At 49.5% G+C, this 27,768-nt stretch overlaps 1 protein-coding gene across 1 annotated transcript in view; it reads left to right on the plus strand.

Moving 5' to 3' along the window:
* Positions 1–14,515, plus strand: part of ASTN2 (astrotactin 2) — a 551,498-nt gene extending 536,983 nt beyond the window's left edge. Inside the window, exons 21-22 of the mRNA XM_065418613.1 lie at positions 2,104–2,287; positions 14,278–14,515. Of these exons, the coding sequence (XP_065274685.1) occupies positions 2,104–2,287; positions 14,278–14,515 (422 nt within the window). The remainder of the gene's footprint in view (positions 1–2,103; positions 2,288–14,277) is intronic.
* Positions 14,516–27,768: the final 13,253 nt, after the last annotated feature.

Here is a 27,768-nt window from a genome sequence, read left to right on the forward strand (position 1 = left end):
CATAGTCTGCGGGCCCCAGGTTGAAAACCACTGTGTTACTGTACAAAGGGACCTGGCTTGGAGCTACAGCTGAGGGGTGTGAGGAGGGGGGGAGAAGTAATACAAACGTCCAAAATTTGGAAGTTGATTTCAGTTTTCAGGGTTTGAAACAGGTCCCTTTTTGTGGTAGTGATATTTTCAAAACGGTTCACTTTTTTATATCAGAAACACAATGTACATTATTATTTTTTTTTCTTTTAATGAAAAACCCAGTTTTCAGAAAACAAAATATGTTTAACAATTTCTTTCAATAAAATTATGTATCCAATATAAGTGGGGGGGGGGAGGTTCTGCATCTCCCCCTCCCCACCGATTTTCAGGGGGGGAAAGGCCATTTTCCCCCAACACCAAAGAAAGAAACCCTTTTTATTCAAAAAAGGTTGAGGGGCTCTGCCAGAAACCCCATCTGTAAAAAGGAGACAATGATACCGACCTCCTTTGGAAAGCACTTTGTGATCTACTAATGAAAAGTGCGAGATAAGAGCCAGGGATTATGCTTATGTTATTTTTAATGATGACTCTCTGCATTTCTGCCTAACTTGCTTTTCTTATTATTGATAATGTTCACGGGGGAAAAAAACACCCCAAACCCTCTCATATTCCCTCCCCCCACCTGCAATCCCCCCCATGGGGCCCAATTTCCCAAAGAGCTCAGCTCTCAGCATGCACACAACATTCTAAGCCCTTGTGACAAGTCAACCCTTATTTAGGTGCTTCAGGGTGTGTCTTCGGAGTTAACGTGGGTGATCGGCACCTAGTTAGCCTCCCCCTGGTGAGAGCACCACATGGCAAAGCCACCCCTGAATCATAGGTGCCGACTCTGTGGGTGCTCCAGCCCTGAAAAAAAATAGTGGGTGTTCAGCACCCACCAGCCACCTGCCAATCAGCTGTTTGGCGGCAGGCGGGAGGCACAGGAGGGAGAGGGCAGAGTGGGGGCAGAAAGAGGTGGAGCGAGGGCGGGGCACTGGGGGAGGAGGCGGAGTGGTGGTAGGAAGAGGCGGAGCAAGGGTGTGGCCTTGGGGGAAGAGGTGGAGTGGGGGGGGCGGGCAGAAGGGGGATGGAGCACACACCCAGAAAAATGAAAGTCGGCACCTGTGCCCTGAGTAACGGCACCCTCACTGCCGCTGCACACCCCCATATGTGTGTCGCTTCGGACTTCTGGGGGCTTCTTTTGTGCTGCTGTAAGCTGAGCCGCTCTTTGATGCTTTCCCAGCGAATTGTGGGAGGACTTGGGGCATTGGTGGGAAAGCACTGGAGGGCTGGCAGCACTCGAGTGTTTAGCCGGTGTTCTTGCCGCAGAGAGTGCGCAGATGACGAGCCCGACAGAAAACAGCACCTGAGCTCTACCCCAGGCAAGCCAGAGAGCCTGCTTTGAAAACACCAGCCAACTCGCGCGAGAGGGCTCTGTATGGGGATGTTAGGGGCAACACCCAAGTAAGAGCCTGGGTTAATTCTGCAGTGAAGATGTACTCTGATGGAGAGCTGAGCTCTTGAAAATCAGGCCCATAGTGCCTAATGTTTGAGCTAGCAGTTCCCTCTACAGCGGTGCTTCCCAGCTCTGGAGGTATAGGTTAGCAGTACAGGTACTTCAGGCTTTTGTGCCTGGTATTCTAGCATCTCCTTCCCTCTGTGCATTACTATTCCCCAGCTCCCACTCAGCAGCTGCGGAGTTTTGGCTGACTGGGGCTGGACGCAGAGGTTTAGAGAGGGCACCATTGAATGGGAGGTGGCAGATTGGTTGGCACAGTTGAGGTGTCAAGCCCTGATCCTGCAAAGGGTTCTGCAGGGGCAGACTCCCTGCACCCACATGGAGTTGTTGAAGTCACTGGGGCTCCGTGGGGACTCTGGGTTCCAGACATGTGGGGCCACTAGCAGGATTGGGGCCTCAGTCTGGTACAGCTGCCCAGATAGATGGCTGTGCTCCAAAGCCAACTTCCAGGCGGCTGTGGGTGAGACAGCCACCCCAGTCCCCCAACGTCAGCCCCACTGGCTGGTTTTTTCCTTCCCGCACTCCCTGTGCCTTCCATTCCCTTGTAAACTCCTCCTCCCCCTGCTCCTTTTCAGAGATAGCTGACAAAATCTACAACCTCTACAATGGCTACACCAGTGGGAAGGAGCAGCAGACGGCCTACAACACGCTGATGGAGGTCTCCACGTCCATGCTGTTCCGAGTCCAGCACCACTACAACTCGCACTACGAGAAGTTTGGAGACTTTGTCTGGCGCAGTGAGGATGAGCTGGGGCCCAGGTAGTTGTGCTTTCCCATAATCCTTTGGGGTTAGCCCATCCCACCCCATTAGAGTGGCCTAGTGTCCTCCACTGCTGAGTGCATCCTGGTTAGGTGGCCATTCAGATGACCCTGATGATCCCCTAATACCAGAGAGGTAGCGCTTTGTAAACCTCACCAACTAACCCCATCAGCTGCCCTGGAGTGGGATAAAGGGGTGCAGTAATTTAGGATTGAAGTGATTGGGAGACCAGTCCTGGGAATAACAGGCAGTGCTGCAAATTAGGACTGAAGTGAACTGTCAAAGCTGCTGTAAATTAGCACTGACCCCCAGTCTCTTTTACATTGGAGAGTCTTCGTGGCAGAGACTGTTCCTCCTCCAGGATTCAAATGGGCTCTGATATTTTCAGCATTATCACGGGATACACTGATTAGATGAATGAATGAATGTGGAAGTACAGAGAGTGATGCAAATTAGGACTGAGGTGCATTGTATCAGGTGTTTGGAGAGCTAAGTACTAGAATAATAAAGGGACAGTTTCCCCTAAGGATGTATCCAGAGGGATAAAGGACTCTGCCTCAATCAGCACATCCTCTAACAGCTGTAGCGTTGGTAGGTAGAAAAAGTCCAGGGGATTAGGGAGAGCAGCTCGAGCAGCAGAGCACCATACTGGGGCACTGTCCGAGGAAGCCTCTTTGGGATTTTGACAATTCAGCATTTTTTGACTAACGAACGCATTTTTTTGAAAATCCCTACCCAGCTCTATGGCGTGTGTTCTTGAGAAGTGTACCACGTAGAGCCTGTCCTATTGTTCTGAGATCTCCGGAGTGAAAGTGGCTGTCCCACAGTGATCATCTTGGCTTGTGTTCTGGTTTTTAACAGCAGTAAAATTAACTGAGGCGAAAGTGAATGCTGGAGTTGCAGCTTCATCTAAACCATTAACCCAGCTATAGCCCACTACAGATGTGAAGGCCTTAAAAAGGCTCTTCCCCCTTCCCCTTTATTTTGGAGGCACAAGACATGAGGGTCTCATGTAGCTTTTGTTTATTTAAGGGGCAGGGGAGAAGGTTCACATGCAAAAACTGTCTTGACACCATGAGAGAGTGGAGATAAAACTTCCATTTGTTTACGTGTCACACAACCAGCAGATTTTTTTTTTTTAATCTGTAGTTCTACCCTGGTGATATCTCCTTAGGGTTTGGTGAATGAATTATCAGCATGTGCTAGACTGTGACTTTGCAGCACAATATCTCCTAACTCCCCGGTGAATTAATCCTCTCTCTCTCTCTCTCTCATCTGATTGATGAAGAGACAGACAGAAGAGATGTATAGTCTGTCTGTCTAATCAGCCTAATGTGACATATTGATACGTTGCCCCTCACCATGGTTACTGGGCACTTTACAAGTTATAAATACTCTTAAAGAGCTTAGATTTCTCTCCCTCCCACCCAAAACAATAAAATGGCATTACAGTGGCCTGCCCAAATTCTAAATGCAGTGCGCACTAAAACCATGCTGCAAACTGAAGCATGTCCAGGCTATGGAAGAAAATGTATGTTACAAACCCGTGTTCCCTTATCCTTAATTCCATGCTGAGAATGGGGATTAGCAGCTGGAAAACTCTGAGATTATGAAGAACAACGGTTCCAGCAGTAACAGCCCTCCCCCTCCCCCCCATTTCATTTTGGGTATTTGCAAATGTAGATTACTGGTGAACATGCAGGTTCAGAGAGACTACAACTGTGGAATAGAGCATACATGGAGTATGCCGTGTCAGAGCACTGGGAGAGTAAGATGGGTTGTTTCCTGGACAAGGTGTCTTATTATGACCTTTTGGCCACCGGTCATGAGCTGCTACTATAACTCCTCACAAAGAACATTCAGCAAGTGTCATGAAGCTCCCTCAGGAATCTAGATTCGGCCAACATGCTTAGAGATGTTTTACAAATGCCATGTTGTCAGCAGTCTGTTTCAGAAATGACCTTTTCTCTGAGTGCTAGAAAGAAACAGAGAGAGAGAATTGGGAGGTACAGATGGTGGGGGGAGCAATTAACCACAATAAACACATAATACCAATAGATTATACTTTTTTTTTGCCCACCCTGCGTATTGGGCACAGGCAGGGATCCATTCCTGACTCCATGCCACAATTTCTTGCAACAATTTACGATCCTCCTAGACATAAATCCAAGTTAGCCTGAGACTGGCCCTCCTACAGAGGTGACCTTGGTCGTAATTTTTTTGATAGCTCATTAACCTCTGATGTGAAGCCACTCTCTTCCCCTCTCCTTGATGGCACTGCAAGTTGTTTCTCATTTCAAGTCGTCCCTCTCTGTACAAATCCATGGGACTGTCGGCTTTCTTTATGTTTCCCTGGTAAATCCCTCTGTTACTTGGGCATCTCTGGAAGCTGAGTGACGATGCACCTATTTGAGGGCATTATCCAGCAGGAAAATACAAGCCAGGCAAACTTGTCTCTCCATGTCCAGCAAGGAGATTTGGAAAGTGCTCTCCAGTGTGTCCTTGACGCACCGTTATACAGAAAGCAATGTCTAGAGACATCCATGGATTCCGCAGTTGTCCTTCCACACAGAGGCAGGGATCTCCGGTTGAACTTTCAGCAGCCCCTCATGCATCTGAGTAACCAGCATCTCCGCTCCATGGGGAAGCTTCTAAAAATACCCCTGCCGCTTGCAAGCAGTTCTAGCCTCTTGACAAGAACGAAGGTCTGTCCTCCAGCCTCATTTCTCAGGTTGCTCTGACAGCGAGGGAGCCCCCGACAGCGGGAGAGGCGACTGAGGATTTTCCAAGGGAACATCTCGTAATGAGTTTTTAATTGACAGGCTGTTCTTGTTCCCAGGAGGTCATTCATTTTCGTACCTTGAAATGTTTATCAGATGAGCCTCAGATCCACCGTAAATGTTCACTCATAAAACTTAGTGACAAGAGGGGAGTCTATTGCCTCTGTGTAATAAATACATCATGCTGGAGTCCTCGAGAGCCCAGTTTCCATGAAAGCCACAGGTTACTGCAAACAGCTGCTCGCGAGAAGACACACTGACAACCAGATGTCTCAAACAGAAGGTTTACATTAAGGAGACATTAAAAAACTTAGCTCATAGGTGGCGCTAGACCAGGACTTGCTGTGGTCAGGACTTGGCTCCTGGTTTGCTTCATCCGGCTAGTCTCCTCTAACAAACCCCATATAACCCCAACACACGCAAAAAGAGATGCTTTCTCCAAATTTACAGCAACAATTTGTTCCAACTAAAGAGAAGAATCTGTCTAGACCAATAAAGGCCTGATGCTACTATGCATTCGTTCGATCCTTCCTGGGCTCGTGTTGTGCAGTGATGATGCTTTATGTCACAGGCTCTTCTTTTAACAGCTGCCTGGATTTTGGGGGGTTGTTGTGGCCATCGCGACTGTCTGACTCTCAGAGGGAGGTGGAGGAAATAGACATGGTTAAATTGTCCCCACCCCCGTGCTCATCAGGTCAGGATGTGACATCAGCATGGGGCTTTAAGCCCCTCCTTTTCTTAAAGCAAGTAACGGGGCCCTGCTGACAGCAGCAGCAGGAGAAGATCCTTTTAAATGCAGGCGTCTCCACCAGCAGCTGCCTTATGGTAACAGGAGGGAATATGATGTACAGATGAGAGGTTGTGATAGCCGGGCTTGGAGTGCTGGACTCTCTATCCTCCCATCTGAGAGCCTGACAGACCTGGGTCAATTATCACTTGGGTGGAAAATCTGAATTTATAGCAAAAAAACCCCACAAGAGAACAAGACAACCAGGCATTGACCTCTCCCCCACCTCCCGTCAGAGTCCTGGGGCGAGACCCTGCTCCACTCTAGCACAGCTGTTGTTCCCTGTCTGCTCTGTAATCCTATGTTGTACTTTTCTAGTGCCTTTCATCCTAGCATGTCAAAGTGCTTTGCAAGCAGTTATCTAGGTCCCACGTCAGCCCTGGGATCAAGGTGAGTATTGTATTCCCAATGTAAATGGGCAAACTGAGACAGGGAAGGGTGAAGTGACGCACCATGCGGTGCACAACTGGTCCGGGTCAGAGCTGGAAGTAGCCAATGCAAGACACCCAGCTCTCGCACGCTCCCTGCCAGCACGGAGAATAGAACCCAGGAGTCCAAGTCTGCTACTCTAACCACTGTACCACACTCCCTTATGACAGTGCCTTTATCCATGCGTGAGCCCTTCCAACAGCCCTAGAAATCACACCTTCCTATCTCTCTTCGGGCCCCAGTAACACAAGATGCAAGAGGAGAAAATGGCAGCAAAGGGCCATTACTTTTCATCCCTTCCGTCATTTTTACTGCAGCGTCGACCTCCTAAATCCTTCACTTTCATGGCAAACAGGACCAGGGCCAGGCTGGCACCAAGTTTAAAACAGCTGGCCACAAAGTGCAATGTGGCAGGCGAGGAGGAGTGGAGATGACGGCATGTGGGGACGGGGTGGGGAAGAAGCAGCTACGCTTTGGTGGCTCGGGGGCTTAGTGCAGAACAGTGTCAGCCCTGGCTGTAGCCAGCCCGGGAGTCTGACTTCTGCAGCCGTCCCCTCCTGATCCTGCCCTTTCATATGGGAATAAATTATTGTTTCTGGCAGCGACGGGGTAGCTCGGCGTTAGGAAGATTTCATTTCCAGTATTTGAAAAGGTGGTCGCTCTGGCCTGACATCCCCCCGCAGCGAGCACTTGGATGGTGGCCAGAATTTGATGGATGGCGTTAAATTGGCAGCCCAAGAACTGCTTCTGTAATTTATTACCCAGCCTTCACCAGAAGGCTTCTCTCTCTTTCTCTCCTCTCCCCCGGTCTCTTTCTCTCCTTCCCTTTTTTTTTTTTAATAAAGAAAAGATGTCAGCCAAAAGTCTAACATTTAAGCATGACTTCATTAACCCTCTCAAACAAGTGAGCCACGCCAGCTCCCCCCAGGAGAGCCGAGCAACCTGGCTGTAGCTGAGGGGGTTTGTCATCGACCCAGGGATAGCAAAATCCAGGTATCCGTTTCCCTCCTGATCCTCCAGTCCAGAATGTTCCTCTGCTCCCTCCTTGTTTTCTCCTGCATGGAGCTGCTGCCTCCTCTGATTGGTCGGAGCACTTTGCAGTTGGTGCATCCCCTGGGGCCATTCCATCACCTGCTGCTTCCCGTTGTTACACTCCCTAACGCTCACCAGCCATTGAGCAGAGCCAGGCACCAACGAAGCAGCTGCAGTGAGACCGAAAGATGCAACCACAAGTCTGCTGGAGAACAGAGCAAACCCACCAGTTGTCCCCAGCAGATGATAGATAGAGGGAGTGGCATGTGTTTACCCTGTCCTGCCATAACAACATGGCCCAGGCCAGGCTGGAGGAAGCAAGCCCTGTGAGAGAGTTTTCAGTGGTGTCTAAAGGTAAAGGGATGGAGAGGGGGAAAGAGAGAAGAGGGGACATGGGAAACTGTAGAGGAGACAAGAAGGAAATGGAGGGGGAGAGAGAAGCAGGTGGCACGGAAGAGGGAGAGAAAAGATGAAGGAAGTGAACACAGGAGATGGAATGGAAGAGAGATGGGACAGGAGGAGGCACATTTAGGCATGTCCTGGAGATCTAGACCTTCATCTGAAGCATCTGGCGTCGGCTAGGGGCAGGATATTGGACTTGATGGACCATTGGTCTGAATCCATCCTTGGGAATCTGGGGTTTTGAAGCTCAAGGCATGACCCTATTTGCACCCATTTTGATGCAGAGCATGCCATTCATGCATTGTGCACTGCCCTAGAGCAAGTGGAGGGGACTCACTAGTGGGTAAATGCAGCTTCCCTTTATTGTAGCACGTAAGGGACAAACTCCCAGCTATTCCTGCCCATCCATACATCCATCTCCTGTTTGGCTTCTCAGCAATAGAGCCTGCCGTGAGTGTCACCTCCCGCCATTCTCTCCTCTTACATCCACTCCAGCAGGCAGTCCCAAGGCGAGCGGAATAGCACCTGGCATCAGGTCATTACATTTACAATTTCAGCCCAGAGTTGGACCACTCCCTCTCCCCGAATCACCCAACGGGCAAAGAACACAACACAATATTACTGATACCAAGATAGCTATGACACCTCCCTCACACACTCCGTCCTAGCTCACGCCAAACACCAGCTGTCTCCAGAGCAAGCCCAGTGTAGGTATCTGAGTGTTGATTCACCCAGTCAGGCCTGCGTCTTAGGGTCTGTCTACACTGCAGTCAGAGGTGTGACTGAAGCACCTGTAGACATACCTGAGCTAGCTAGGTTGAATAATGCTAGCAATGAATCCACAGCACCAGGAGCTATACAAACCTCTGGAAGCTGTGGATAGTTCAGTGGTTTGAGCATTGGCTTGCTAAACCCAGGGTTGTGAGTTCAATCCTTGAGGGAGGCCCTTTGGGGATTGACTTGCATCTGAAGAAGTGAGGTTCTTACCCACGAAAGCTTATGCTCCCAATACTTCTGTTAGTCTTAAAGGTGCCACAGGACCCTCTGTTGCTTTTTACAGATTCAGACTAACACGGCTACCCCTCTGATATTTGGGGATTTAGTTAGGGATTGGTCCTACTTTGAGCATGGGTTTGGACTAGATGAGGTCCTGTCCAACCCTGATCTTCTATGACAGATTTAGACTGCAAGTAAGGCATACATTTTTAAAAGTGCGAGAGCAATTAACCAAGGGTCGTGGTGGATTCTCCATCACAACCATTTTAAAATCAAGACTGGATGTTTTTCTACAAGAGCTGCTCTAGGAATTAATTTGGAGAAGTTCTATGGCCTGTGCTGTACAGGAGGTCAAACTAGAGATGATCAAGTGGCCTTGGAATCTGTGAATCTATGTAATCCAGTGGCTAGCCCATGCTGGTATGACTTCACTGCTATAGTTGTTTGTTCGGTCATACTTCTGATTGCAGTGTAGACATCTCTTCAATCTTCCAAACAAGAAAGTGTTTCCAGATGTTTGCTCCAAATAGGTTGGTCTTTTCTTTCTGTAACTACCTTTCTGTTTTCTTTCCTTTCATTCAGATAGACTGGGTAATTCCCACCAATATCTGCCTTTCCATTTCTTTGGCAAGGTTTGACTTTTGAAGCAAACGCCCGACGCACAGTCCCCTCTCCCAACACACTGTAAAGGGTTCATGAATGTTAATAGATCTTGTCTCCCTAAACTGGACAAGGAGAGCTCACAACTCTGGGCCCAGCTCACAACCCAGCTGGCTTGACTTTGACAGGAGCTCGATGGGAATGGTGTGAACTGGAAATGGCCATTGCTCTCCGACTGGAGCTGCTGAAAAAACAGAAAGCTAGTTTCACAAATAATGTTGAAATTTCAACGTTGTTTTCATTCCGATAGGTTTGAACCAGGCCCATTTTTCTTCATTTCTTTTTTAAAATTCTATTTTTTTACTGTTATAAAAAAATTCAAAAAGTATTTTCACTATATTTTGACAAATATTTGGGAGGGAAATTAGCCCCCAGAAAGAATGAAAAATGACAAAATTTGGACAGTGTTGAGAAGGGTTCATGAAATTTTTTGTTCCTTCCCCCCAAGAAAAAAGGCGTCATTCAAAAATGTGTAACTCATTTTATATCTACCCGCTCCCATCTACATTTAATAGTATCAGGCATGTCCTGATGCTGGGCTGCAGACACAGTATTCAGAAGCACTGGACTCTGTCAGACACGAGTCTAAATCCTCTGCTTGCTTACACCCAGTGCAATCCACGTGGAAGTTAATGAACTCTACGCAGTGAAAGTCAGTGCAGAATATGACTCCTTGGTGTGCATTACTTTAGCTATGGGATCCTTATTGAAAACATCAGCTTCCATAACGGGAAACCTCCAGAGTAGTTCAGCTCAACAATCTCTGTCAAAGACTGGGGAGGGTATGTCACTGGTGAAGTTATGCCTCTTGGATTGCAGGGAGAGGGAGTACCTCTCTGGTAGGGTGGTGGCTACTTAACGGAATTGTGTTAGCGGGAGTTGGAAGCTGTTGGTCAAAGCTCCAGCCATCACATCAAATGTATATGTATGTGCCTTATATAGTAGGCTTGAATTCTCCTAGCTCAGCTTGTCCCTCATCCTTGAAACCTGAAGACATAGCCACTGCACGGAAAGTTACCATTGCAGGACACAGATGCTCTTGCTTGGTATCCCCACCACAGGAGGAATTATTCTCAGTCTGGAAGAGGAAGGGTAGCCACTTGGCTGAGGTTTGCTGGCCTTTCATATCATCCCTCCCCAGAAACAGAGAGTCATACCTTGTTATGGAGGTTTGACTGGCCTCCAGTCACTGCTGTTTTGGCTTGTCCCTCTGCCACGCACTTCCGCACACTTTTATGACTCACGGTGAATTCTTACTTGGGATCTCAATTAGTGAGATGCCTTGGAGAAAGCAGCCGCATCAGAAAACAGCCGTGCTCCCTCCCAAAGAATTCGGGGCTGAAGCACCAGAAAGCTTTCACAATCAAATAATCCCCATGTTTCTACCTAGCCGACTCAGAGCGCTGCCCCTGACATGTCATTATTGGGAACTGACATTCCTTCGGTAACTGTGACAAACCCCCAACCCAATTCCAGAGCTTTGCTGCAGCACCAGCGGGAGAGGGAATAATCTGTGATCTTGAGACTTTCAAACCACTCAAATAAACCTTCTTTCCCCACTTTTGATTTAGCCCGTTGCAGGCTCTCACTAACTACTTTATTTAGTTTTGTCTTTGGGGGTTGTTTCACGTTTCCTTCTCTGCTGTTACAGAGTTGGGTTTTTCCTAGCCCGTCCCCCTTCTGAAGACTTGATGAAATGCAGAGAGGGAGTCTGTGTGCTTGGGTTCCTTCCTGCGGTGAGGCATGCGCACGGGGGAGGCGGGTATTCTGGAGAACTCCAGATAAGTAAGGGAAGGAGAGGGCAAGGTATCCCCATTTGGCTTTTCGCTTCTCCAGTGGCTTCCGACAGCAGGGAGTTTGAGGGTTGTGCCATGGTGATAGGTGGCTAAAGGGATGGATAGGTGGATGATGGTTTGTTCACAATAGTCCATGTTTCATTCTTAAGAATTGTGATCAACTTGTGACTTCAGTGGAGTTGCACCAGTGTAACTGAGAGGCAAATTTGGCCCCTGAGTTGAGGGAGGAAGCCCAGTTTCCAACAAGATGTTTGCTTCTCTCTGTCTCTTTCAACCATTAAACAAGGGAGCGTAGATTAAACTCCGGAGGCTCCAGGGAGTTATTGAAGGAACAGTTTTGGTTCAGGAATGCATTGCCAAACCAGTCATATATATATATTTTACTCTAATTGCCAAAGAGCCCAGTAAGAGTTGCTTTACTTGAGCTGCTCATACTACTCAAGCCCTAACCCCAGTGGGAATTTGCCAATTTTGAAACCATAGGGCCGGGCTCTGTAAACTTTCTGTGCTGTGTTAGTATTACTGAAGAGGGCAGCCTAGGTTAGATGACCCAATGCAGTTGAGAGATGTGACGAGTTGTATTGCCAGCTTTTTTTTTTTTAGAGAAGGTCACTAAACCTCCTTGTGCCTCAGTTTTCCCATCTGTACACTGGGAATAATAGTATAGATGCCATAAGCCTTAATTAATTAACATAGAATCATAGGACTGGAAGGGACCTCGAGAGATCATCTAGTCCAGTCCCCGGAATTTATGGCATGACTAAGTATTATCTAGACCAGGGGTGGGCAAACTTTTTGGCCTGAGGGCCACATCTGTGTATGGAAATTGTATGGTGGGCCATGAATGCTCACAAAATTAACAATTCATGTTCAAACAAGGACAACACAAGTTTGTTTCAAAATCTGCTCTGTTAAAATAATTCTGTTGAACAATGCACTGCTAGGAAATTACATTACTGAGCTGTTTGTTGATTTTGCCACACAGTTTTGCTCCTGTCTGAACACAAATTGTATGCTAGCCTGGATTTGTCGGGCATTAGCTTCCAGTCATTGGAACACATTGAGTTCTCAGAAATCTCCTCCCACGTAGGGCCCAACAGCCAGGGCCGGCTCCAGGGTTTTGGCCGCCCCAAGCAGCCAAAAAAAAAAAAAAAAAGCCGCGATCGCGATCTGCGGCGGCAATTCGGCGGGAGGTCCTTCGCTCCGAGCGGGAGTGAGGGACTGTCCGCCGAATTGCCGCAGAATAGCTGGACGTGCCGCCCCTCTCCGGAGTGGCCGCCCCAAGCACCTGCTTGCCAGGCTGGTGCCTGGAGCCGGCCCTGCCAACAGCCCACAATCGAATCGCCTCTGGGTGCTAGGAAAGTCACCTAATCCAACAAGTAGCAGGCACCCGGGCTTGCATGTTCCAGGTTCTGATGGCGCATGAGGCGCATTTGGGTTGTGCAGCATGTCCTCACACCCATAACGCAGGAGCGCCGGGCAGCTGGAGTGGGGCAAGCCCCCGACCCCACTCCCCAGCTGGAGCTCCAGGCAGGAGCTCCGGGAGCGCCGAAGCGGGGCAATGGAGCTCGAGGGCCAGATTAAAAGGTCTGATGGGCCAGACGCGGCCCACCGGCCGTAGTTTGCCCAGCCCTGATCTAGACCATCCCTGACAGGTTGTTGTCTAATCTCCTCTCAAAAATCTCCAATAATAAAAATTCCACAACCTCCCTAGGCAATTTATCCCAGTGCTTAACCACCCTGACAGTTAGGAAGTTTTTCCTAATATCCAACCTAACTCCTCCCTTGCTAACTTAAGCCCATTGCTTCTTGTCCTAGCCTCTGTATCATGTGTAAAACATTTTGAGATGCTTGCATAGCAGGTGCTATAGACATTTAATTACAGTAAAAGGGGTGTTATCCGGCCCTGTACCAACCGGAAAGCTTTATAAACCGGCATTTCTAATCTTCATAGAAAGTCCGGTTTATAGTCCAGTTGGCATGGGGCCGGCAGGCTCCCTACCTGGCTCCACGTGGCTCCCCGGAAGTGGTGACAGGTCCCTTGCCCTCTCCCTGCTGCTCCTAGGCAGAGGAACAGCCATGAGGGGTTTGGAGTGTGGGAGAGCATGCGGGGCTGGGGACTGGGGCACGGGAGGAGTTTCGGGGTGCCGGATCCGGGGGACGCTGACCACAAGCGGCGACCTATCCCTGCTGTTCCTAGGTGGAGGTGCGGCTAGGCCTCTCTGTGCACTGCTTCCGCCCGCAGGCGTTGCCCCCACAGCTCCCATTGGCCGTGGTTCCCAGCCAATGGGAGCTGCGGAGCCAGCGCTCGGGACAGGGAGAGGGCAGCACACAGAGCCACCTAGCCATGCCTCCACCTAGGAACAGCAGGGATAGGTCGCCACTTGCAGGGAGCCGCCCAAGATGAGCGTCCCCCGGATCCGGCACCCCAAACCCCTCCCTCGCCCCAACCCCCTCCCGCATCCCCTCTTACACCCAAACTCCCTCCCTCTTACTTAACCTGAATTTTTCACTTACCAGCATCCCCATTTCTCCAACATGCCAGATAAAAAACCTTTTACTGTAATTAGGAATCAGTCAGAAGACAGAATCTATCGACCTGTCTAGCTACTGGCAACTGTTAACAGAACTGCTTTGTCTATGTGAGAGGACAGACCGCCCTGGCTAGAGCTGAGCGAATACTGCATTTATTTATTTATTTATTTATTTTGGTGGTGGCCGAACCAAAACTGCTTTTTGTTTCTTGCCGGAATGAAAAACTGAAAAAAAATTCAGTCTGGTCGAACAAACTATTTTGGATGTTGACTCAAAACATCATCTTGAAACAAATTGTCTGTTGGAATTGACATTTTCTAAACAGAATGTCAATTTGTAACAACTCATGTTGAAAATGCCAAAACAAACCATTTCCACATTTAAAAATAATCTTTTTTGTTTGCTGGGTTGGTTGGTTTTGTTTTGGGCCAAATTCAACCTGAAAAATGAATTTTCGGCAAATTTAGTATTCACCAAAACAATTTCACCCACCTCTAGACCTGCCTCCTAGCTCCCTGGTCTAACTGCTTCCACCTTCTTGCTATGTCTCCGTCTCCTCTTCTTCATTCCAGGAAAGCTCACCTGATCTTAAGGAGGCTGGAGAAAGTTAGCAGCCACTGTTCGACCCTGCTCCGCAGTGCCTATATCCAGAGCCGCACCGACACCATGCCCTACCTGTTCTGCCGCAGCGAAGAGGTCCGGCCGGCCGGCATGGTCTGGTACAACATCCTAAAGGACACCAAAGTGACGTGCGAGGAGAAGATGGTCTCCATGCAGCGCAACACGTACGGGGAGTCCAAGGGGCGGTGAGGGACGATGTTGGCCTGGAGCTGTGGAAGGGAACTCCGAGGAGTCACGGACATGTGACAACCTGAGTAGCTGGTGGGCTTAGGGGAAGGGTGACGTTCAGATGGAGGGGACAGCGAGGCCAAACCGGACTGTTTGACACGGGCGGTGGAGAAACGAGAAATCAGCCAGTTGGACTTTGATTTCCCTTTTTATTTTATTTTTTAAAATGAAAATACCTAATTTGACTCAGTAGCACCGTCTCTCCTTTTTAATCTTTTCTTACCGAATTTCCTGGACTACGCGCTCCAAATCTGAGAGGAGGAGAAATCCAAAAGAGCCAGGTCAGGGCACAGGAGAGCCAGCTGCGCCCTCCCCTGCTAGCCTTGGAAGCAGACGAGGTGGGAAAGGGGGCCCGCTGCCTCAGCGCGTCAAGGCGCCAAGGCGAAGTGTCTCAGTTCTGGGAGGCGACACCGGGAGCTGGAAACCGAAGATCATGGAGATTAACGCCAGCCGGGCAGGTGCAAAGACATTGCAGGCAAACTGGGTTTTTTTTTAACGCTCCGAGTTTGCAGAACTGCTGCTTGCGGAGTCTTCGTTTGCAGGGCTCCTGACAGGTTGTTCTGTGCATTAAAGATTCATATGAAGTCCACCTTCCCCGCCTGCTGGGTATTTTTTGCCAACACCCGTCTCTGCCTTGGCCTTTTTGCAGAATGACCTGGGGAGGAAACGACTCTCTTCAGAGCTCTGGTAAAAGAAATGCGAGTGTCGGGTACAGGATTAAGAGAAGAATCCCAGTATGTGGAACAATAAGACACTTCTCAGTGCTGGATTGGGGTAGGGGTGAGAGGAGCTGAGCATTTAAAGAGGGCGGGGAGTGCTTCTTTTTGTCTGCAGACTCCTTCTATAAAGCCAGATCGCTCTTTGTTCTCAGCTCCTGTCGTAAGAGTTCTGTGCTCGTGGGAAAACCCTATAAGGCAGCCAAGGGCTAGATAGACATGGAGACTCTATCGTCTTTTAGCATCTGAGGTGGATAAGGTTGGCACCCGCTGGGAATGGAGCAAAGTGGGAGGCTGAGGATAGAGGAACCCGATCCAGAGCCCACTCAAGTCAGTGGGAGCCTTTCCATTGACTTCAATGGTGCCAGTGAATTCCTCTTTCAGTGCAGAAGGGGAGTTCAGTCTGGGCCAGAATTTGTATCTGCTGAAGAAGCAACTCAAGCAGGCCCATGCCTGAATGGAGACAGAGGCTGGAATTTCTCATTTGTAAGGTCCCACGTGGCTCATTGCAGAGCAGATGGGGGCTGACCAGTCCTCTTGCCATAAAGAAAAATAGGGTGCGGGAAGGACCAGTGATGACACAAAGGAAGAACACCCCTTCTTCTCAGCTCTTCTGGGGCTGTGACACACTGCGTTTTTGTACAGCACCTAGGACCAAGGTGGCCCGGGACCTCCAGGTGCTACCACTGTATAAACAATAACTAATAACAATAACCTTCAGAGAGTCATCTGTGGTAAGCTCCCCCAGCAGCCCTCCCGGCCCGCCTGATTCCAGACCCAAATTTACTTAGATGCAGACCTGTAGCATCTTGGAGCTGAGGTTCTGCCTGCTGCTTTGCCCATGAAGGGTTAATCCCTTGGCACCTAAAACACCTAGACTGTGATCTTCCTTCTCCCTTCCATTGGGCCTTGCTCCTGCTTTGCATGCCATTAGCCTGTTCCCCATTAGTCAACCGCTCCCTTTGCCGTTGGTGGGGCCACACTGAGAGAATGCAAGACGAGGTGGAAAGGCCAAAGAGTCTCTCCTCCCCCATGCCCGTGCATAGAGGCCAGCCACAATATGCAGGCCCTGGCCAGTCCTAGTGCATCCATGGACAGAAGCTGCCTGTTTTTCAGAAATGCCTAGACCGTGCAAGCTTCCGCTGTCTTCGACAGGCGGCTTAGCATCTCCCGAAATCCGGCTAAAGCGGAGGAGGTCAGGGTGCGCCCACACTGTTGCTGGGGGTGTGATTTCCAGCACGTACCCCTGCTCGCTTTGACCAAGGTGGCACCCTGAAAAGCACAGCCTAGCCACCACCGTGCAGGCAGCTGCACTGGCGAGTCACCCAGGTACGTACCTAGGGGCTCGGTCTGGATTGTACTTGGGCAGCTAGTCCGTGCTGCTGCAGCCATGTTGCAATCTGTAGTGGGCTCGCTTGATTGGAGCTAATGACGGGTGCCTCAAAGTATACCTCCCGCTGCAGCAGAGACGTCCCTTTAGAGGGCTGCGAGAGTGTCCTGGCCAGCCACAGACCGGGCACATGACAAGGAGCACCCTGCAGCCTCTCCAGTGACGCTGCAGCGGGCACGCTGGTTTGTACTGGCCAGGTGCCCCAGCAGGAATTCTGGTTGAGTCTCAGCGTCTCCTCATGCAGGCAAGCCCTTGGGACCCTTTCCAGCGCTTGAGCCTGCCAGCGGGGATTTAACTGATCGTACGGCTCCTTTTAAATATACAGCCCTTGTTCCGACCCTATAGCTCAGCATGCGGCTCAGCTGCCCCTGGCATCACGCGTTCATGCTGGACGTGGGCGACAAGCTTAAGGAAATATTTGGTGCCCTCTGCTATTGTAACACAAGCAAACAAAACAAACTTTGAAGTGCAAATGAGGCCCTGTTTGATGCCCTGGCTGGGGTTTCGGCACCGTACTGCTGTGCTGTGTTCCTATTGCATGTGCTGCCATGAAAAATACCAGCCGTGGCAGTGAGGGAAACCTGTTGGCAGCCCTATGCACCCAGCTGGCTGGGCCTGAGTCTTCTCAGCCTTACACCTGTGTAACCCCAGCAACTTGTCTTGACTGTGCCTGGTTTACAAGGGGGTGAGCGAGAGGTGAATGGGGACCAGGGGATTCATGTGTGATAGCATGTGACAGCTCCTGGGGGGGTGCCTGGCATGTGCATGGCCAGCAAGTGTATGTGCAGGAGGTGTGTAACCTGGGTTGTGTAGCTGCCATGGTGTGCCTGGGTGTCATCATTCGAGTTGGGTGAACCGGGAGGCATTAGAGGTTTTACAAATTTCATTAACTTTTTTTTTTTTTTGGGTGCTCACGTTTTTGGACCTTTTCCTGTCCCTTCCCCAGGTTTGACCACACAATTTTGCGTGTTTTTTTCAAGGATGGGTCATTTTTTCTTTAAGAAAAACCCCCACAGGCTTAAAACCCACCTGCAAGTGACAAGGGGGAGAGGAAATTTGTGGCTTAACGGTGGGAAGGAGGCAGTGTTGGCTGTCCCCGTGGACAAATCAAATGGTTTGTCTGTAATCCTAGAAAAGTTGTTAGATGCTAGCGACAGCATTATAGGGATACTGCTAGATGGATGGGCTCTGTAGCTATGCATGTGCTATGAATTAGGATCTAAGACTCACTCCAAAAGCTGGGCTGGCATGAGTGGGTGATTCAGGGCACATTTGGTCATGACAACTTTTTGCACACGTTTTGCCTCTGATTGTGCACATCATGTGTCCATTTGCACTTGCCTTCAGTGTAGGATTCAAGTCAGGGCAGGAGGTATAGTGCACAGTGCCCATCAAAAGCCGATCTTCAGTTACAACAGCACGGAGGCTGCTCAGACTTACACAGCAAGCAGAATAAATGGAGCACCAAGATGGCTTAAAGTCACCTTAACTCCCAGCCATCCTTAGCCCAAGTGTCAGAACAGAGTAACTGAGAATCAGGCCCAGTGTGTATACGAAACCCATGTGTACATAGTCAGATCTGGGTGTATGGGCAGAGCATGTTTGTGAGTACAGTACACTGCAGAGTGTAGATGTGTAGTGTGGGCTAGATTCTCAGCTGGTGCTTCAGCAGTGAAGGACGGAACAGAATCTTGGGAATCATTAGGAAAGGGATAGATAATAAGACAGAAAATATCATAACGCCTCTATATAAATCCATGGTACACCCACATCTTGAATACTGCATGCAGATGTGGTCGCCCCATCTCAAAAAAGATATAATGGCATTGGAAAAGGTTCAGAAAAGGGCAACAAAATGATTAGGGGTATGGAATGGCTTCCATATGAGGAGAGATTAATGAGACTGGGATTTTTCAGGTTGAAAAAGAGACGAGGGGGGATGTGATAAGGGGGGATATGATAGAGGTCTATAAAATCATGACTGGAGTGGAGAAAGTAAATAAGGAAGTTTTATGTACTCCTCATAACACAAGAACTAGGGGGTCACCAAATGAAATGAATAGGCAGCAGGTTTAAAATAAACAAAAGGAAGTATTTCTTCACACAACACAGTCAACCTGTGAAACTCTTTGCCTGAGGATGTTGTGAAGGCCAAGATTATAAAAAAAAAGAACAAGATAAGTACATGGAGGATAGGTCCATCAATGGCTATTAGCCAGGATGGGCAAGGATGGTGTCCCTAGCCTCTGTCTGCCAGACACTGGGAATGGGTGACAGAAGATGGATCACTGTTCATCCCCTCTGAAGCACCTGGCATTGGCCACAGTCAGAAGACCGGATACTGGGCCAGATGGACCATTGGTCTGATCCAGTATGGCCGTTCTCATGTTCTTATGAACAACTTTGATTTACCCCAGCCAGGGCCGGCTCCAGGGTTTTTGCCGCCCCAAGCGGCGCAAAAAAAAAAAAAAAGCCGCGATCGCGATCTGCGGCGGCAATTCGGCGGGAGGTCCTTCGCTCCGAGCGGGAGTGAGGGATCGTCCGCCGAATTGCCGCCGAATAGCTGCCCCTCTCCAGAGCGGCCGCCCTAAGCACCTGCTTGGCAAGCTGGTGCCTGGAGCCGGCCCTGACCCCAGCAGAGAATCTGGCCCCATAGCTCTGTGTTCACGTGCACAGCAGGGATGTGTGTACGTATAGCAGGGGCTAGAAATAAGGGAAGGGAGGCTGCACACTTTGACAGCATATTCAGCTGTGCTGCATTGTGCATAACCCCCGAGATCAAAGCTAGTTAAAAGCAGTGGGCCATGGTGAATCCTGTGATGGTACCCACGGTCAGGTGCCCGAGCCAAACAAAACCCAGGAATTATTTGAGGTGGCAAATAAAACATCTCACAACTGAAGGGAAGGTTCTGGATTTCCTCTATGGAAACTTTGGATGACGTTACTCTCAGGCTTTCAAGCCAATCGGTTACACTTTCCTGTCCCACAAGAGCTGACAGATCGTAGCATATATACACAAGTGTTCCCTGCCTACAAGGCTGCCTCCCTGCCTGAGCATTTATAAACGCCTTCTCTCTACAGGTTACAGACTTTCCTTAGCGGAAACCTTATCCTAACCCCTCCCCCTGTGCACAGCACCCCTCTCTTCCCCCTAAAGAACCCCCACCTCCTGCAGTGCCTTCAGGAAACTCACTGGCCAAGTCTCCTACTTCTCCAAGTCACTGCTTTGTCTTCAGCATGAACCGCTCATCTGTTTGGGGGTGGGGGGATGTTGGCAAGGATGTAAGGACACTGGAATCGATGCTGGGGATTGGAGGTGAAGAGAAGGGGATTGACTCATGGAAGGAGGACGGGAAGAGGGGAATGGATCTTGTTTAACTTAAAGCAGCAGTATAAGCATGTAGCTACCAAGCCACATAGCTTACCTCATGCTGAGCTCCTCATACATCGCATCCATATCTCCCAACCTCGGTGTGGCTTTGTTTGGGATTGGAAGTTCACTGGGGCACGGACTATCTTCCTCTGTGTTGGGAACATGCCTAATAGAGGGTGGCTACTACTACAACGTAAATAATAAATAACAATGCCCTTTCCCACCTAGGCTGGCTAAGCCTTGCATTGCTTGTGGCTGGGTAACGGATAGTTTCCTTGGCTGAGGCGGGTGGCGAGGGTGAACAGGAAGGCGTTCTTAGGCGGGAGCTTTTCAGAAGGACTCAGCAGGATGGGTGCTCAGTGGGTGCTGAGCTCACTTGGAAATCTGCACGCTTGTCAAACAAGATGGGGAAACTGTTTTAGGAGCCAAGTCCCACTGATTTGCAATAGGACGTAGGTGCCTAAAGCACTTAGGTGCTTTTGAACTTTCTACCCGATGCCTATTCAGTTTCATCTGTGTGAACGTGATAATTAAGGTTAAAGCCTGCGATAAGGGGCCTGATTCTCATCTCACACATAGGTGTAAATCAGAAGTCATATGACCTGTACCACCCTGCTCGTCTATAGGGTGTTTCATCCATAGAGCTCAAAGCACATTACAAAGGAAGGAAGCATCGTTAGCCCCATTTTACAGAGGGGGAAACTGAGGCACAGAGTGGCAAAGTGACTTGCCCACAGTCACACAGCCAGGCTCAGAACCTCAGTGAATTTCTCACGCAGGGCAGGGAAAGGGCTGGGAAGGGAGGAGGGAAAATTCATTGGAGGAGAAAAGAATGAACGCAGCAGGCGGGTTATGTGCCTCGAACTAGAATTGGTGGGTGCCAGGGATCCGGAACGACAATGAGCAGCCCACTCTGGCCTTACCAGACACTCCTGATGTTGTAAATCCCATCTCATCTCTCAGTGCGCTCCGAGCAGCGCCCTCACCAATGTTCAGGTGGCTATTTTGAGGTATTCATTGGGGATTATTTCTTAAACCACTTGCATTTTCTAAAATTAAACTAAAATAGCTCAACCCACCTTTCCCATCCCAAATCCAGGGCATATAGTGGGAGGGTTCTTCAGGCTGGGATCATCCAAGGAGCTGTAAGGGAGCTAAACACCAAGCGCTCACAGAGATTCAATTCAATGGGGCCATGTCTTCACTAAATCGGGTGATTGGCACCTCGATCAGCTTAGCTGGGTGTGAGCAGTCACACTGCAAAGCCCTACCTGCATCAGTGACCCATGGGAGGCACTGGGACGTCTGGCGTCATAATCCCATAGTTCTTTGTGCTGCCATCAGCAGAGTCACGCTATAATTCTTTCCCCGTGAATTGTGGGAGAACTTGTCTGTCCTTCTGGGCACGTGCAGGGAATTGTGGGAAGGGACTGGAGTGGTTTCGCCTGTGTCCTCACTGCAAGTGGGTGGGTTCATAGGTTCTGGAACTAGAGGTACTGGGGGTACTGGTGCACCCCCTGGCTTCAAGTGGTTTCTATTATATCCAGGGTTTACAGTTCGGTTCAGTGGCTCTCAGCACCCCCGCTAGAAAACATGTTCCAACACCCCAAGTGAAAGAAGAACATAAGAATGGCCGTACTGGGTCAGACCAAAGGTCCATCCAGCCCAGTATCCTGTCTACCGACAGTGGCCAATGCCAGGTGCCCCAGAGGGAGTGAACCTAACAGGTAATGATCAAGTGATCTCTCTCCTGCCATCCATCTCCATCCTCTGGCAAACAGAGGCTAGGGACACCATTCCTTACCCATCCTGGCTAATAGCCATTAATGGACTTAACCTCCATGAATTTATCTAGTTCTCTTTTAACCCCTGTTATAGTCCTAGCCTTCACAACCTCCTCAGGCAAGGAGTTCCACAGGTTGACCTGGGTTCTAACCCACCCCCACTCAGGCCAGCTAACCTGAGTTTAAAGCACCATCAACTTCAGGTGAGATGGTTGTGAGAGTGGATTGGGGCAGGGCGGAAAGATTAGGGGCAGCAATGTAACAGCCCAAATTTTCTCTGCACTGGGAGTTGGGGGCATGCACTGGTAAGTTTGAAAACTCTCAGCCTCAAAGCCCAAGTGACACTGTTCAGAATCTAGCGAGAAGGTGCATCCTCAGTGTGACCAGTGGGAACTCCGGCAAGGCAATACCTCCTGGGCACTGCCCTCAGTCAGCAGCCGCCGCTCTCCGGCCGCTCAGCTCTCAAGGCAGCGCAGAAGTAAGGGTGGCAATACCGCCTCCCCCCTAAAATAACCTTGCGACCTTCCTGAAACTCCCTTTTGGGTCAGAACCTCCAATTGGAGATACGCTGGTCTCCCCCATGAAATCTGTGTAGTATAGGGTAAAAGCACACAAAAGACCGGATTTCACGGCGGAAGACCAGATTTCACAGTCCGTGATGCGTTTTTCATGGCCATGAATTTGGTAGGGCCCTAGCTTTGGGCATAGTCCATGGCTCTCCTGCCACTCCAAGTCTTTGCCTGATCATAACCCTGCCACGGCTATGCAGGCTCCATACCTTTGCTACTGTCTCTGCACCTTGCCCGCTTTCAGATTGCCCGCACACCACGTTGGATGCCTGCACAACTGTAGAAGATTTGGAATGGTTCTGCTCTTTTTTATGCCAGGGAGGTCACATGAAATAAGCGAACCTGCCTTCACACTGGCTAAATAATGTGCTTCCAATTTGTTCCTCCTTTACACCAGGATATATATTTGCCAGAGGTCACAACCATAACTCTGATCTAGCCCTGGATGCTTTTATTTGTATCCTCCCATGCTGCCCCTGACCTCTCTAATTCAACCACCCCCTGGGAGCATTGGGGAAATAGTCAGGGCATTGCAGGAAAACTTCAGCGCTATTAAAAACAAAAACAAAAAAACACCTTGCCAATGATTTGCATTATAATTCCAAAAAGTTTTTAATGGTTTCTCAGATTTTTGGTTTATGATCCAGCTGTGACGTAGCTTCCTCCAGTCTGACCCTCTGGCTCTGTTCTTTTTTTAATGCTATAGCGTAGACGGTGTGTCCTACGTAAAGGCCACTGGGATGAGTAAAAGGGAAAGGCGAGGTTGAAAGATAAAATGCCACGTCTTTGCGTCCCAGTAAACAGCAACTGTTGTCAGAAAAAAAGGGGTGGGGGTGCAAAGGAGCGCTGAGCAGGAATGTTTCAAAGGGCACGATACTGTGTGAAACTAGCACTGGAGCTAAGGCCTGGGCTACATAGAAAAGTTAGGTCGACCCAGCTACTTTGCTCAGGTGCCCACCTGCAAAAACCAAACAAACACCCAAGCCCTGGCTCAGACCAATGGCTCCTAGCAGTTTGCATGTCAAGTGTAGACAAGCCCTAAGGGCAAATTGCTAGGAGCAACTGGTCTGAGCCAGGGCTTGGGGTTTTTTTGCAAGTGGGAACCTGGCAACGTATGGAAAACAGGGGCTTGGCTCCTTGCCTTATCTGTGATAGCTTTAGCAGTGGGAATTTTCTCATTAACCTTGTTCTGGCTTTCAAGGGATCTCCTGACCTGAGGCTCTTGGAGCAACAGCCTGGTGGGCTGGGTAGGGGTAGGGTGACCAGACAGCAAATGTGAAAAATCAGGACGGGGGTGGGGGGTAATAGGAGCCTATATAAGAAAAAGACCCCAAAATCAGGACTGTCCCTATAAAATCGGGACATCTGGTCACCCTAGGTAGGGGCTGCGCCCAACGTATTGCTGGAATACAGGCACAAATGTGGGCATACACTAGGGTGACCAGACAGCAAGTGTGAAAAATCGAGACTGGGTGGGGGGTAATAGGCGCCTATATAAGAAAAAGCCCCAAAAATTGGGAGTGGCCCTTTAAAATCGGGGCATCTGGTCTCCCTAGCATACACAGCTACCTAACTCCCTTTGGGTTCCTTGAAAGTCCCAGCCTGTGTTTTCGTCTCAGGCGCTCCCCACAGAGTGACGGTTAGAGGCAGAACCAAAGGTAGAGATGATGACATCTACTCTCCTGTGGTGGTGCACGGCAGGGTGCCCAGCTAGCAAGTGTAAAAAAAATCAGGACACCTTTTTTTTGGGGGGGGGGGGGAGGGGTATAGTTATGTATATAAGACAAAGCCCCTAATATTGGGACAGTCCCGATAGTGGGACATCTGGTCACCCTAGTGCAGGGCAAGGCCTGGGCACCATTTAAGCCCTAGCTCAAGGCCTTCTGCCTGGGGTGAATGTCACCCGTAGAGAAAAAAGTATCATCTCACACAAGCTCTTTCACCCATGGATTTCAAAGGCGTCCAGTGTCATTATCCCCATTTTACAGATGGGGAAACTGAGGCACGGGGAGGCGAAGCAACATGTCCAAACCTGCAATTAAAGACAGGAGTGGAACCCAGGTCTCCTGACTCCCAGGTTAGTTAGTATAGCTACTGCACAAAACCGCTCCCTAGTGTTATACTGGGGGGGCTGCATAAGTGGGGCCCATCCTGAAGTCATTTACCCAGGCCAAAGGCTGGGATTCCTGCCTAGGTTCAGGCCCCGGAGTACAACTTCCCTGTAGGCTGGACTTCAGCTCACCCTCTGGCTTGCTTTCTAAAGCACAGCACATCACTGCCAGAGAGCCGTTCCTTGGGTAGAGCGAATTGGGGTGACTGCTCCGGGTCCCGTGCTTTGGGGGGCCCTGTGGGCCGGTGCGATTGGCCAGCGCGGTCAGTCCTGGAAGAGACGAAGCCATCACTTCCTCCCTGGGCCCCGCACCAATCTCCGGGTCCCGTGCTTTGGGGGGCCCTGCGGGCCGGTGCGATTGGCCAGCGTGGTCGGTCCTGGAAGATATGAAGCCGTCACTTCCTCCCCGGGCCCCGCACCCCGCTAGGGACGGCCCTGGTCATTGCTCAGCCTTATGGAGGGGGCCCAAGCACTCAGTGTTGGCCAACCTCTGCTAAAAGCCTCCCAATTGATTTCAATGGGAGCAAAGTTAGGCCAAACGCTGAGCACTTTTCGGCATGCCACGCACCGTGACGTAAGGCCGAATCCACCCCTTGGCGACACTAGCATGAAAATGCCCCTGTTCTCAGTGGGGGTGGCCGGGCTGCATGTGGGAGCAGACCATGGCCAGGCATCGTTGCAAGGCACGTCCCACCGCAAGGGTTGCTTGGCACTGTTTTAATTCAGTACGTTTCTCACCCGCCTTAGGGTTTACAATCACACCGCAGAGGTTTACACGCCCCCGCCCCCCGCCCCCCATCCCCAAGGTTTTGCATGACTGGATGGAAAGTTTTAGTGTTGACATACTAATAAACTATCCAATAAAAAGGATTCCCCTTGCCTTTCTTTCCAGCCTCCCCCTCCTCCTCCTTCAGTCCCCTCTTCTCCCCTCCTGCAAGGTCATTTAACAGCCTCTGTGATTTGCAGCATTCTTCCATGATGGAAAGAATGGCGAGTCATACTTACCACAGTAGGGACGTACTGGTAGGTTACCCTTCATGGCAGTGCCCCAGACAAGGGCAGCCCAATTTGGATGGAAGGGGTAGAGAAACTACCTCATTTCTTCTGCACTTTGAGCTACAGTCTGGAAAGAAGGGGTGGCTGGGAGAGAAAGGCTGTCTTGTAATGACCGTGGTGACCCAGTCGACAGGCTGGACGGGAGAGGAATTTGGTCTGTCATGGAGACACTGGGTCAAATTCATGTCGCGTGTAATGCTAGTGAACTCAATCTGATCTGGTGGCTGACATTAGACATCATGAGTCTCCCCTACCAATGGAGGATGTGGCAGCAAAGGGACTAGGGCCTCTCCAAGAAACAGGCCTGCGTTTTCCGAAAGGAGCTTTTGATTTCACGTCGCAAGTTGGGCACTCAAAAAGCAGAGGTTGGGCTTTGAAAACGTTGGCCCCAGGATCCCCATTGCTCACTGCTTTCCAAAGCTCCACGTTGAGAGCCAGGACTCATGAAGAATGACGTGCTGGACTGGGCCAAATGAGCTGGAAGAGCGAGAGAGCTCTTGCACTCAGTTAAATGTTAGGCACACGTCCACGTTGTACTCGTTAAAAAGCTAGAATTATGGGAGACCTGGGAACCCGTGTAGAGATGACTTGTCAGGAAGGTAAACAAAAGGATAGAAATTAACAAAACGCAATCAATTTGTGCCAAGCTGTTGATCTCCTAGGAGCAAATCAATCAAACCATAATTTTTTTTAAAACAATTAGGGACTGCTCCAGTGGCCATAGAAGTAAATGGAACGATATCCGGGAGCTTAGGTTCCAATTCAGCAATCATGTGCCTGACTCTAAGCCTGTGTTTACGTCCCTTGCTGATTCAAACCCTTCATCATGAGTCTTACATGGCTCTCACTGAGTGAGAGAAGCCCAGACCCTCTGTTCATTGGCCATCGCACTGCACTTCACAACCCAAGTACGTCACTTTGAACCTGATGTTCTAAGAGAGGTTTGAGGAATTTTGCTTTGAGTCGTTAGTGCCAGATCATTTGACGTTTCCTGTTTGCATGTGCATAATGTTTGCCTCTGCCAGCGTGCGCGGCTGTGCATTCATTTGTTCAGCATGTGGCCTTGTTTTACACGGCAAAGACATGTTTTCTTTATAGTTAGGGCTTTCAGCCTCAGTCGCCATTCATAGTCCTGAAATGCTCCAGCTTGTTGAGCAGAATTATGCGCCTCCCATCGTCCCCCACGACCTCTTTGAGGAGGTGTTTGATCCCTCTCAGGGGGCACTATCTGGCTGGAGCTTTTGCTGCGAATTTGACAAACCCAGGCTTACCTGGCTTGGATATGGCATCGTGCCCTTCAGTTCTACACACTTTGACCCTCCTTGGAGAGCAGAGTCAGAGGGCCCTATGGAGATGTTTGGGATTTTCCAGTTCATCTTAAATTGGGTTGTTAGGGCTATTGCTGTAATTGCGTAGCGGCAATACGAGCGGGGTTGTTATGGCTACAGATAGTTTGATACTGGAGCTCTGATATGTCACCAGCCGTGATCTGCAATGCACCTAGTACAGGAAATTTAATTTATGCACAAGTCATGAAAAAAACCACATGATTGAAAGGGTTGCAGGTGTTCTGGTGTTAGCAGGATTAAGGCCTCAAAGGTATTTAGGCTCCTACTGAAATTCATGGTAGTTGGGCTCCTAAATACCATTGAGGCTCTGGGCCGAAGCAATTTAAGAAGGTCTTGCTTGACAGGCGCTGGAAGCCTGTCCCAACTCAAATGTCTATGGGGCTACAATGATACTGTCCTCACAGTGATGTCGCAGTGCACTGGGTTCTAGCCAGGAACATGAAATGAGCCATGTCACTAGTGGGTTGGGGACACCGTTTAATTATCTCTCCTTGTGATGCTGGCGCGAGAAACTGAGATAAACATGAACCAAAACTCCAGATCCACATAGTGAAGGCATTCAGCTGTCTCTATAATTATGGCTCACCCGTTATATTAAGGCACATTATTAACTATGTATTAAGGGTTAATAGTTGATTTAATAATTGACCAATTATTATAGACTCTAACCAGTCATAAGGTGCTTATAGCCATCTGCCAGCCCTTCTATTGATGTGCTTATAACCACCTATAACACATGCTGCTCATGTTTATAACATGCTTATAATAAACTGTTAATCACTTATTAACCCTTTGTAACTGGGTATATAATATATAAATTGTGACCGCATTATCTATATACAGAGAGGGAGAGAGCCATCCCCATAG

This window comes from Emys orbicularis, chromosome 18, assembly GCF_028017835.1.
Source record: "Emys orbicularis isolate rEmyOrb1 chromosome 18, rEmyOrb1.hap1, whole genome shotgun sequence".
Classification (NCBI taxonomy): Eukaryota; Metazoa; Chordata; order Testudines; family Emydidae; genus Emys; species Emys orbicularis.